This window comes from Trachurus trachurus (assembly GCF_905171665.1).
Source record: "Trachurus trachurus genome assembly, chromosome: 22".
NCBI classification, from domain to species: Eukaryota; Metazoa; Chordata; class Actinopteri; order Carangiformes; family Carangidae; genus Trachurus; species Trachurus trachurus.
The window spans coordinates 2,388,298-2,401,833 of record NC_139907.1 but is presented as its reverse complement, the minus strand read 5'-3'; the positions used below and the strand labels follow the sequence as shown (position 1 = coordinate 2,401,833).

The 13,536-nt window shown below is 41.7% G+C and overlaps 1 protein-coding gene across 1 annotated transcript in view; it reads left to right on the top strand.

Annotated features, from left to right (window-relative positions):
- The window catches only part of npas3 (neuronal PAS domain protein 3), a gene marked incomplete at both ends in the record, with an annotated part of 345,031 nt that overhangs the window by 183,072 nt on the left and 148,423 nt on the right, over positions 1 to 13,536 (top strand). Inside the window, one exon of the mRNA XM_083998776.1 lies at positions 7,493 to 7,575. Within this exon, the coding sequence (XP_083854902.1) occupies positions 7,493 to 7,575 (83 nt within the window). The remainder of the gene's footprint in view (positions 1 to 7,492; positions 7,576 to 13,536) is intronic.

Here is a 13,536-nt window from a genome sequence, read left to right as displayed (position 1 = left end):
GTGTGTGTGTGAGAGAGAGAGAGTAAAGCAATGAACTCCAGCAGAGAAAACGACAAAGAAAAGAGTGAATGAAGACATAAACCAAAGTGAGGCCAAGAGAAAGAGAGAGTGTGTGTGTGTGTGTGTGTGAGATGATCAACAGGCTTTAAAGGGATAGTTCAACATTTTGGCAAATTGGCCCATTGCCATGATCGCTATATAGGTTAGTTACCTTTAATTGTCGGTGCAAGCTATTTTTAGAACGGCGGAGCAGAGCCGTGAGCTGCTCAGAGCTATGCTACGGAGGCTCATGGGATTTCTTGATTTCCCTCATCAAACTCATCAAATACACAATCCAACAACTCCACAACGCTCTGGTGGACAAGTTGTGACCTGCACATTCACCACGCTATGAGATAATAACAGAACGTTACCACACAGAGTTGTTTTAGAGGTAAATACAGAGACTGTTGATGAAAAACTGTCCCTGAAGGCAACGTGCATCAGCGGTTTTGCATGAATTTCCCTCTAAAACAACTCTGTGTGGTAACGTTGTGTTATTATCTCATAGCGTGGTGAATGTGCAGCTCACAACTTGTCCACCAGAGCGTTGTGGAGTTGTTGGATTGTGTATTTCAAACCAAGAAATCCCATGAGCCTCCGTAGCGTAGCTCTGAGCAGCTCACGGCTCTGCTCTGCCGTTCTAAAAAATAGCTTGCACCGACAATTAAAGGTAACGAACCTACTGCTATGACTATAGGGATTATGGCAATGGGCCAATTTGTCAAAAATGTTGAACTATCCCTTTAAGGGAAACCGCTCATGGCCTTTGGATAAATCAGTGTATTGGTTTTTCACAATAATCAATAACTACAATTGGTTGTAACTGCAGCTGCACATCTGGATTACACACACACACATATACACATAACTTCACACTTAGTTTAATTTCTGACTTCATGTCTCTATTTGTTTTGGGTTTTTTTAGTCACAGAGTAAATTTAAATGTTAAAACATAGTAATATTACTAAAATAAAATATGTGTGTGGTCATGAAGCGGTTTCGTCATCGTTCAGCTGAAGTTACACGATCTGTGTTTTAAAGTTAAAGATCCTGATCACTGATCCACATGATTAACTATTCATTCAGCCTCCGTTTAGACCAGGGCCGATCTGTCTGAGAGCTCGTTACCAGGGGCGAGGCTCGTTACCGAGGGCGAGGCGGCCGCTGAAAGTTTGATGACGGGAGAGAGAGAGAGAGAGGGAGAGATCGAGCGGGCGAGCGAGCACAGCTTATTAAGCAGAATCGGTCATGAAAAGTTAAAGTGGTTGAAAGACGCCTTTAAAAAGATACTAATTAAAACAAATGTCTCTTCTGCTGATGACTTTTTAAACAGCCTGGGGAGGCCGAGCGTACGTGTGTGTGTGTGGGTGGGTCTGCAGAGTGTGTGTGTGTGTGTCTGCAACATTCAGCCATTTTGTAAAAACCCATCTTTTCCCTCTCTTCTCTTTTCTTATGTCCAGATGTTTTTCATTGGTCTTACAAGCAAAACATTTCCTGTCATTGTAATCTATTTTTATTGATTATATATTTTATTATTGATCACATGTTTTACAATTAAAAATCTGAAACTTAAAAAAAAAAATTGCACATCCTGATTCTTGACGTTTTGTCTTTGTCACCTTCAGACTGAGCTTTAACCAATGTGTTGAATTTATCTCGTGTTTCGTGTCGTCGCTAGAGGAAAGTGAGCTGTTCATAGTTTCTTATGTTAACATTAAATATTTACAGTCATATTTAGCATTACGAACATTAGGCATTTGCAAACGTTAGTTGACGTTACCATGGAACAAAGTTAATTTTCTCCTGATTTGTCTGAAATCCCAAACCCATTTTCTTGTCAAAATGTTCAGAAGAGTCTTGTGAAAACTGAGCCCAATATTTCCTTCAGTGACTATAGAGCGGAGGAATCGACCTAAAGGGGGCAGAGTCCTGGGCTGCTGGTCTCCTAAAAGGGGCGGAGTCACGGTCTGGTGGTCTCCTAAAGGGGGCGGAGTCATGGTCTGTTGGTCTCCTAAAAGGGGCGGAGTCACGGTCTGCTGGTCCCCTAAAGGGGGCGGAGTCATGGTCTGTTGGTCTCCTAAAGAGGGCGGAGTCATGGCCTGGTGGTCTCCTAAAGGGGGCGGAGTCATGGCCTGCTGGCCTCCTAAAGTTTCTGGTCTCTGAGCTTTATTAACTTGTGGGCGGAGTCACAGAGTTGACATCAGCCAATTAGGCCACACCCACTTGTGAGAAGTTGACTTGAAACCTGCACACTCCTCCTCCTCTTCCCTTCTTCTCTTTTTCTCTTCTTCCTTCTTCTGTTGATGTTTTTGTCCCTCTCTCCTTTCCTCTGTCCACCTCCCTCCTCCCTCCCTCCCTAACTCCTCTCTCCCTCTCTTTCTCTCTTTCATCCCCATCGTCCTTTGTTAGGTCTTGATAAATTGGCTCTGACATCCTGCCAAAATGGCCACCGCTCTCTCTCCCTCGTCTCTCTCTTTCTCCTTCTTTCTCTCCAGTGTTCTTACACCTTCCACTAATTGAATTGGCAATTTGTGTAACTGTACCTATCCACCTTCCTCTCTCTCTCACACACACACACACACACACTAATACACACACAGACACACACCTGGTCGTCTCTGTTGTGTGTGCGCTGGTCAGGAGGTTGTGGTTGACTCCTTTAATCCTGCAGCAGCAGCAGCAGCAGCAGTTGTGTAATTACACAGAGAAGAAGCGAGTGAGGTTGTCGTTAATACTTTGGCCTCAGTGTGTCACTCCTCCTTTTTCTACTTTTTCCTCCTCCTCTTCACCTCCACTCCATCATCTTCTTCCTCCTTCTACTGTGTCCTTCCTCCTCTTCCTCCTCCTGCTTTTTTCTACCTTACCTCCACTCCACCTCCTCTTTACCTCCACTCCATCATCATCTTCATCTTCTTCATTCTCCCCCTGCTTCTCCTCCTCCTTTTCTTCCTCCTCGTCTTATCCTTCCTCCTCCTCCTCCTCCTCCTCCTCTTCTCCTTCCTCTTCCTCCTTCTCTTCTTCATCCTCCTCCTTCTCTTCCTCTTCCTCCTCCTCCTCTTCAGATATAAATCTTTGAACAAGTCATAACTCAACACTATCACACACACACACACACACACACACACACACACACACACACACACACACACACACACACACACACACACACACACACACACACACACACACATCAGACTGAGCCCCCCCCCCCCCCCCCTTCTCCTCCTCCTCCTGTTTTTTAAGTCTCTCGTTCACAAGGGCATTTCATTACATCATTAATTGAGCCTAATTCAGCTACATTAGCCCCCAAAAAACGACGTGTGTGTGTGTGTGCGTGTGTGTGTGTTTGTGCATGTATGTGTGTGTGTGTGTGTGTGTGTGTGTGTGTGTGTGTGTGTGTGTGTGTGTGTGTGTGTGTGTGTGCGTGTGTCCGTGTGTGTGTGTGTGTGTGTAAATTTGGTGTAATGAGGTCTGCAGGGAGACGAGGACGGAGGTTGTGTAGAGAGGAGAAAATTACCTCAGGGCAGAAAAATCTCTCTCTTAGTGAGTTTTAATGCCCCTCTGTCTGAAACTCTCTCTCTGGCTTTATATATATTATATATTTTATCTTATTTAATACAACATGTTGTTATATAGTAAATCCAGTTGTTAACTCACATGAGAACAAGCGACACAAAAAAAATGCAACAAACACATGGAATAAAAGAGAAAACTTGGACCTTTAAAACACATGTTTCATATACAGTAAAGAATAAAATCCAAAAATGGCACCAACATACACAGATACTGTTGTTTTAAACAGGAAGTGGAACAAAACACATAGAAGAAGTAGTAGAAGAAGGTAACTAACGTTCAATGAGCTCATCACACCTGTCGTAGCAGAGAGGCCGAGTCACGTTCAATAAAATAAAAACACTCAGCTTCATGTTGCACACAGACGAAGAATTCGACTCCAGTTTTCACGTTACTGTTTATACATATATATATATATATATATATATATATATATATATATATATATATATATATATATATATATATATATAAAGAAGAATACAAAAATAGTTAAATAAAAGTGTTTAAGGGGATAGTTCACACAAAATTCAAATTTCACTCATTATCTACTGGGAGAATTTTCAGAGTCCTCCGTGCCTTCTCAGAGTAATGGGGGGGTCCATGCAGCAGCATTTGTCCAATGGTTGTGAATGGTGCTCTCTTTTCTTCATCCAAAAAGACACACCAAAAAACATCCAAATACCTCCATGCTGCTCGTCTGTAATGTCCCTCTTGTACTGAAGCCCCGACATGAGAAATTGTTCGGGAAAAAAATTAAATAAGTCTATATTTTAAGCTCGTTTGTAGCGGAAGCTCCCAGTGTCTCAGTTCACTGCTCTTCCTGACCGGCGGAACAATTTCTCATGTCGGGGCTTCAATACCAGAGGGACATTACATACGAGCAGCATGGAGGTATTTGGATGTTTTTTGGTGTGTCTTTTTGTTATGAAGACAGTTGGTATCCATTTGCAACGGTCATATGGACATGCACTGCTACGCCGAGACCCCCTGTAACTCAGAGAAGCCACGGAGGACTCTGAAACTTCTCCCAGCCCTTAGTCCACATGAGGGGGAGGAGATAATGAGAAGTTTGAATTTTGGGTGAGCTATCCCTTTAATAGTCTGAGCTAGAGCCATGAAATAAATAATAATGTTTATGTAGTATGAATGTGACATACTATATACATCACAGCTGGGCCAAAGGTTAAATAACAGGTAGTGGGTTATGGGTAATAACCAATGAACAGGGTCTGGTGAATGATTGATTGATTGATTGATTATCACATCTTAAATGATGATATAAATCAGTTTTTGTGGGATAATGTCAATGTTTAATCCCAGCAGTGGTTTTTATTTATAATCTTCCTATAAAACCAGATGTGGTTCAGGTGACGACCTCATCATCATCACCTCATCTATCTATCTATCTATCTATCTATCTATCTATCTATCTATCTATCTATCTATCTATCTATCTATCTATATTAAACAACCACAATCAATAATCAGCTGGTGACAGGACGAGTCGGTGTCGTCCTCCTTTTTCACTCCGTGACCTATTTTCTACTTTTTGGATGAAGCCGACGTACAGTGTGTGTGTGTCTGTGTGTGTGACAGTGTGTGTGTGTGTGTGTGTATGTGACAGAGTGTGTGTGTGTGTGTGTGTGTGTGTTTTGGAAAAGGTTTTTAAAATTCAAATTCTCCAGCCAGACGATCGAGGCTTTGTCCTCCTCTTCCTCTCACTCCATTTTCCTTTTGGAAGAGAGAGACAGAGACAGTTTAACCTGAGGGCACATCATCCCCCTCTCCATCTCTCCATCTCTCCATCCCTCTCTCTCTCTCTGGCTGTTGTACTTTCACTTTCTGTCTGTGGAGAGAGTTTTGCCCTCAGGGTGAAATTTTAGAAAGCTATAAACCATTCCCTCTCTTTCTCTCTCTTTCTCTCTCTCTCGTTCTTTCTCTCTCTCTCAGGAGATGAACAGTGATGGATAGAAAGTTGACAATAATGAAATGGAGAGAGAGAGAGTTGTTCTCTCTCTTCGTCTCTGAACAAGTCGTTTGGTTTCAGACCAGATTTTACTGAATCAACACCATAAACCTCCTCCTCCTCCTCCCTCCATCCTCCTGTCTCTCTCCTCCTCCTCCTCCCTCCATCCTCCGGTCTGTCTCCCCTCTCCTCCTCCTCCATCCCTCCATCCTGATGAAGTTCAGGTGCAGCTGTTCACACCTGATCCATCAGAGCTCTGCTGTCAGACAGACGGTGCGTTCAGGTACCGAGGAGTGAATCTCTGACTGAGAGGAGATGATGATGATTGTTTAAAGATGATGATGATCCACTCTGTGTGTCAGTGTAGTAGAAGATCCTGAGCTGCTTCACACTTCCTGTTTCAGCTTGATATCGTTTGATTTCACACGTTCATATTTTGTGTTTTTGTGTTGTTTTGAAACAGCACATGGTTTCCATCGCTGGATATTTACCTACATAAATAAGAAAGTGTCAGAGAGAGAGGTCCATGACCGACTGGAAACACAAGTGGTTTCATGTGTGTTTTCTTTTTATATCTGGAAAAAAATAAGAGACCACGTTCACAAATGTTTCTTAAAAGCATCTCTACATGTATGACAGTCATTCTTTTCTTTTCTTTTTTAAACACCAACACAAACACAACTCACACTGATGAGGTCATCACCTGAACCACATCTGGTTTTATAGGAAGATTAATAAAAACCACTGCTGGGATTAAACATTGACATTATCCCACAAAAACTGATTTATAAACTCTTCCTGTGTTAAAATATTCTTGCTGTGTTGTTTAGGAATAAATATGAACATGTTTTCTTTGCATTATTATTATTATTCAAGGTCTAAAAGGACTTGATATTTTTTGTTATTTTAGACTAGTTTAGTCATTTTCAGCCAATAAAAGCTCTAAATGACAATATTTCTATTTCAATTTTGGGAGAAATGTTGTCGGTAGTTGATAGAATGATCAATTTTACTCAAACACATACCTATAAATAGTAAAACCAGAGAAACTGATCATTTTGGGAGTGGTCTCTTAATTTTTTCCAGAGCTGTATATATATTATATATAGGTATATAAAAACATTTTACCTTTTGACTGAAAATACCTGAAACGCCTGATCAACCCAGTACAAGATCAGTCTCTTTACATGCACCGTGATCTGAAGTTGTCGTTTGCTTTAACACATTATAGTTGCACGTATGTTGACTTGGACATTTATTGTTGAGTAATTTTAAAGTAGAAACATTTAAGCTGCAATTTATAATTTACAATTTCTTTATAAGTCCCTCAAATGTCACTTTTCGTTTGTTTCGGTGAGGAGTTCAAGGACCGTCTGGACTTCCCGCCTTCACTTTACCTGTGATAATGAATCGATTGTCTCTGTGTTTTGTTTCCTTTACATTAGAAATGCTTTGACCAAATGATGTTGATGAAAAAAAACTGTGATTTTGAATGTCGTTAGCATCGTTAGCTCCTGGGATACGGCGGCTAACAGATCCCATTGGTTTTGAATGAGGGGCGCTAACGATGCTAACACTTTACTCTGTTCCACACGTTGTTCTGCAGACCTGACCTCACTGGTTCCTCTTGTCCTGTGCCATGTGTGTTCGTCACGCTAGGCTGTTTAAAAGTGAGTGTGTGTGTGTGTGTGTGTGCGTGTGTGTGAATATGTATTTTTGTGTGTGTGTGTGTGTGTGTGTGTGTGTAGCTTTGCTCGTATCAATGTGTCTGAGTCTCACCGGTCTTCTTCTGTCCTGTCCTGTGCTTTTTCTCTCCTTGTGTGTGTGTGTGTGTGTGTGTGAATGTATGTTTGTGCATGTGTGTGTGTGTGTGTGTGTGTGTGTGTTTGTGTGCGTTTGTGTGTTTAGCTATCGGTACCCAGCGGAGGAGGAGTCCCAGCGCCGTCGCCTCGGAGATCTTCGAACCTCACCTGGGCAGCCACATTTTACAGGTAAGGACTGAGACTGACTGACAGGAAGTGTTTTGTGTTCACACATGGATGACGCACAATAACAAGCTTCACGCACACATGCACGCACACACAGACACACACAGAGACACAAAGACGCAATTGATCCAGTTAAAGTTTCAGTGCCTTGGGTTTATGATGAATAATTTCCAGTTGTTGTTGCACTGTTGCATCATTCAGCCACTCAACATGATGCAGAATCAATCCACTGTACACACTGTACACACACACACACACACACACGCACACACACACACACACACACACACACACACACACACACACACACACACACACACACACACACACACACACACACACACACACACACACACACAGAGGGATCATTAGGCGCTGCTGCAGAGTTGCTCGTACTCTGACTGTCCCACGACTTTTCATGTGTCGCTCAGTGACGTTGATCCACACATTTGACAGCTAGCTGACCCGCTGGCTAACAGGCCGATGTAACTATGGTAACAATCAATGACATCCAATGAAAAACAGAAAAAAACAAAATCATGGCTTCTAATTTGTTGGCTTTGTGACGTTGTTGAAACCCACACGCATGTTTTACCTGTTACTACTTGTTTTCTCGTCTTTGTATCTTCTACCCACGATCGCTCTGCATCCTGAACATTATCGTAACCTTGGCAACGAAGCTCCTCCCACTACTTATTTTAACCTAAACTCCAACGTAGGCTAACAGAGCAGGCTAGGACAGATAAACCTTAACCTAACTTTATCTACAACTGCAGTCGCTTGTTTTTGATGAATGTCCTACCAAGGCCACCGTACAGCTTTTTCTCTGGCGCCACCTTCAGGACTGTGCGGTGTTGTTGATTGAAGAAAAACATTTGGAAGTTTAATTTGGTTTGCACATAGCCTCCCCCCCCTTTTCCACCAAAAAAGAACCTGGTGCCTCAAAGGGATAGTTCAACATTTTGGCAAATTGGCCCATTCCCATAATCCCTATAGTCATAGCAGTAGGTCCGTTACCTTTAATTGTCGGTGCAAGCTGTTTTTAGAACGGCGGAGCAGAGCCGTGAGCTGCTCAGAGCTACGCTACGGAGGCTCATTATGGGATTTCTTTGGTTTCCCTCATCAAACTCATCAAATACACAATCCAACAACTCCACAACGCTCTGGTGGACAAGTTGTGAGCTGCACATTCACCACGCTATGAGAAAATAACACAACGTTACCACACAGAGTTGTTTTAGAGGGAAATTCATGCAAAACCGCTGATGCGCGTTGCCTTCAGGGACAGTTTTTCATCAAGCAGTCTCTGAATTTACCTCTAAAACAACTCTGTCTGGTAATGTTCCTCCTTTGTGTAGCTCTGCTCCGCCGTTCTAAAAATAGCTTGCACCGACAATTAAAGGTAACGAACCTACTGCTATGACTATAGGGATTATAGCAATGGGCACAATTTGCCAAAATGTTGAACTATCCCTTTAAGCTTTTAATGTAACTTTAAAGCTTCAGCGTGGCTCTCAGTCTGGACCGTGGTGAACTTATATCAACTCCTCCGGTCTCCTGTCCTGAGTCTGTGGATCTGAGTCGGTGTCACACAGACAAACGGATTTTTACTCCATTTTTGTTATCTGAATTATCTCCGATGATGATTTTTGCCTTTGAGGTTTTTTTTTTTTTTTTTTTCTGAGGCTGAGTTATTCCTGGTAATACACCTTTAAATTATTAGCGCAGTGATTCCTCATAATTCACCCTCTGATTTTTTTTTCACCACAGCCACAGACTTCAATTATTCCTCAACATCCAGCTGCTGCCACGGTTAAGCTGAATTATTAAATGGAATTATGAAAGTATGATAATGACTGGGTTATCGCCGCGCGCGCACTCCCTCAGGATTGTGTGTGTGTGTGTGTGTCTATGTGTGTGTTCGGTGTGTGTCTGTGTGTGTCTTGTAGTTTTAATCCCTAAAATGCTCCACTCCTTATCTGTTTAACATACCGCCCAAAGGCTGAGCTTTTAACATCACAACCAGGCTGACGCGATACCACAACTGATAGAGGCTGGTAATCTGTGTGTGTGTGTGTGTGTGTGTCTGTGTGTGTGTGTGTGTGTCTGTGTGTGTGTTACAAGACAGGATACACACTATTTGTACACGCGCACGTTTTACTGAGATTATTTTGTAAATCTACAAAAGTGCGACTGTTCGGTTTTGTTGTTTGTGTGTTTTTTAAACCCAGAGATCTTGTTTTTCTCTGTGTGTGTGTCTGTGTGTTTGTGTGTGTGTATCTCACTCACACCTGATTATTATTATAATCTGGCTGACACCGGTGAGCCTCTGCAGCGAAGAAACCCACACTTTTCTTAATCTCCTTGTACTTTTTTTTTCATTTTTTTTATCCCTTTATCATATTCAAGAATCCAGACAGGAGAAAAAAAACTCCTGCAGATATGAAGAGTTGGTGACAAACTGAAACACGACTGTTAAAATATTAATAACACTCACATTTAGACTGTCCAATTATATTCTGTTTAGTTTGGTCGTGTCTAACTGAGTAAAGACGAGACAAGGCCACGTTTTTAAAGCTCCTTATAATAATATAAACATAGATGTTTGTGTTAAAGCTCCTTCAAAATAAAAGGTAGATGTTTGTGTTAAAGCTCCATACAGTATAAAGGTAGATGTTTGTATTATAGCTCCTTCAGAATAAAGGTAGATGTTTGTGTTAAAGCTCCATACAGTATAAAGGTAGATGTTTGTGTTAAAGCTCCATACAGTATAAAGGTAGATGTTTGTGTTAAAGCTCCATACAGTATAAAGGTAGATGTTTGTGTTAAAGCTCCATACAGTATAAAGGTAGATGTTTGTGTTAAAGCTCCATACAGTATAAAGGTAGATGTTTGTATTAAAGCTCCATACAGTATAAAGGTAGATGTTTGTGTTAAAGCTCCATACAGTATAAAGGTAGATGTTTGTGTTAAAGCTCCATACAGTATAAAGGTAGATGTTTGTGTTAAAGCTCCATACAGTATAAAGGTAGATGTTTGTATTAAAGCTCCATACAGTATAAAGGTAGATGTTTGTGTTAAAGCTCCATACAGTATAAAGGTAGATGTTTGTGTTAAAGCTCCATACAGTATAAAGGTAGATGTTTGTGTTAAAGCTCCATACAGTATAAAGGTAGATGTTTGTGTTAAAGCTCCATACAGTATAAAGGTAGATGTTTGTGTTAAAGCTCCATACAGTATAAAGGTAGATGTTTGTATTAAAGCTCCATACAGTATAAAGGTAGATGTTTGTGTTAAAGCTCCATACAGTATAAAGGTAGATGTCCATGTGTAGTGTGATTATAAAGCAGCTCTAGGTTCTATATTAATACTGTGAAAGTATCAAAGCCTCAGTCCACAGAGAAATGCACACAGCCTGTATTCAGAAACTGAGCCTTAAAACCAGCCGTCAGGACTTCCTGTCACTTTGTGATGTCACAACAAAGCCCCGCCCCCTCACCACCTGGACCCAAACATCCATCCAACAACTTTGCAGGATTTATATCTCCACAGAGGAGGAGGAGGAGGATTTGGTTTTTTAGGATAATTATATAGAGTTTTAAAATGAATCAGAGCATCTGTACTAACTATCAGTGTGACGCTGACAGCTAGAGGGCGCTGTTCCCAGAATGCAACAGCAACAGGAGGAGGAGGAGGAGGAAGAAGAGGAGGAGGAGGAGGAGGGCGAGGATGTCGAGCATCATCGTATCTATCACAGGTCCTTGTTTCTGCATTTGTTCTTTATCTGTCGCGCTTTAATCCTGCAGCAGCACGGCACGGAGCGGGGCATGTCGCCGTGACAACCGGCTCTCCTCTTCCGCCGCTCTGCACATCATGTTGTCGGCTGTGTGTGTGCGTCTGTGTGTGTGTGTGTGTGTGTATGAGTGTGTGTGTGTGTGTGTGTGTGCGTGTGTGCGTGTGTGTGTGTTAACATGAGGATGGAACAAGTGAGAGCAGCTGAGTCGCTCACGCTGCGCTGAGCGTGTGTGTGTGTGTGTGTGTGTTATGAGTGTTAACACCGACACCGCGTGCTGCTGATCCCGCAGCTCGAGACACTAGACTATCCCATAATACCTTGTTATAATCCCCGGAGAGTTGCTATGACAACCATACAGTACGAGGCAGATTGAGGCAGCTGTGAGATTGGAAGTGACACCGACAGTGTGGGGGGGGTCTCCACTCACCTGGATGAGGGGAGGGGTGTGTGTGTGTGTCTGTGTGTGTGTGTGTGTGTGTGTGTGTGTGTGTGTGTGTGTGTGTGTGTGTGTGTGTGTGTGTGTGTGTGTGTGTGTGTGTGTGTGTGTGTGTGTTGCATTTTACAGCATTTACAAGCACTCCTTCACAATAAAAGCACGCTAGTGTAAAGTTTAAACATCAAACAGGAAATGGAGCTAGATGACCTTTAATGGCCGTAGGAGGAAGTCAGTCAGGTGACGTACAGGTGAACAAAATAAAAAAGAAAGAAAGAAGGATGGATGAAAGGAGGAGGAAAGAAAAAAAAAGAAGGAAGGAACGAAGGAACGAAGGGAGAAGGAAAAAGAAAGACTGAATGACTGAAGGAAGAAAGTATGAAAGAAAAAAGAAAGAAAGAAGGATGGGTGGAGGAAAGGAGAATGAAATAAAGAAAACGAAGAAATAAAGAAGGATGGATAATGGAGGGAAGGAGGAAGGAAGGAAGAAAGAAAGAAGGATGGATGAAAGGAGGATGAAAGAAAGAAAGAAGGAAGGAAAAGCAAAGAAAGAAACATTGAAGGATGGAGGAAGGAAAGTGGAAAGAATGAAAGAAGAAAGAACGAAGGATGGATGGATTGATGGATGGATGGATGGATGGATGGAGGAAAAGAAGAAATAAAGAAGGACATATGGTGGAGGGAAGGAGGATGAAAGAAAGAAAGAAAGAAAGAAAGAAAGAAAGAAAGAAAGAAAGAAAGAAAGAAAGAAAAGGAAAGAAAGAAAGACGGAGGATGGAGGAAAGGATGACAGGAGGAAGGAAGAAAGACAGAAGGATGGAGGAAAGAAAGAAAGACAGAAAAAGAAAGAAAGAAAGAAAGAAAGAAAGAAAGAAAGTTAACATGAAGTACAAACATTTAGTCCATCTTTCCTGTAACTCCTTCACAATAAAAGCACGCCAATGTAAAGTTTAAACAGTGAACAAACAGGAAGTGGAGTCAGACGACCTCTAGTGGCCGTAGGAGGAAGTCAGTCAGGTGACGTTCAGGTGGATCCAAGAGTTCCCGTCTTTAGTCTTTAGTCTTTATTCTCCTACTCCTCTGTTTGTCTCAGTTTTTTTAAAAGTTTTATTAAATCAACATGTTGAAGCCAGATGTCCCAGACGTGTCCATGCAGCTGCACATTAATGAGTCCGTGTCAGAGGAGATAATTAGATTAATGAAGGTCAGCAGCGTCATAGATATCTAGAGTCTGACCATACTGCAAATTCACAACATATTTTATCGTAAACTGGTGAAACATTTACCGCAGTGAAGAAGGAGGAAGAGCTGCTGCATCTTCATCAGCCAATGAGACGAAGGCTCAGAAACATCTGGGCTACACCGCTGTAAAAAAAAAAAAAAAAAAGCTGTAAAAAAGGTTCTCGCTTAAAGGTGCAGTGTGTAAAATGTAAAATTTTACCATATGTCTGCTGTTTTGGTTTATTTATGAACGTGAAACTCTTGAAACCTGCTCTCTGATTGGCTGGATTTTCCCTTCAGGCTGCCGTACAAACATGGCGGCGCAAGATGGCGACTTTCTCTAAAGCAAGACCCTTGTTACAGTATATGTAGATATAAAAGAAGAATTATAAGGCGACAAAAACCAAACAAATGTTATTTTATAGCGATTATATACTGATACAAATATATTTATGGGTTGTAGATTCAGATTTTAACAATAAACCTTGTCGATCATTACAGACTGGACCTTTAA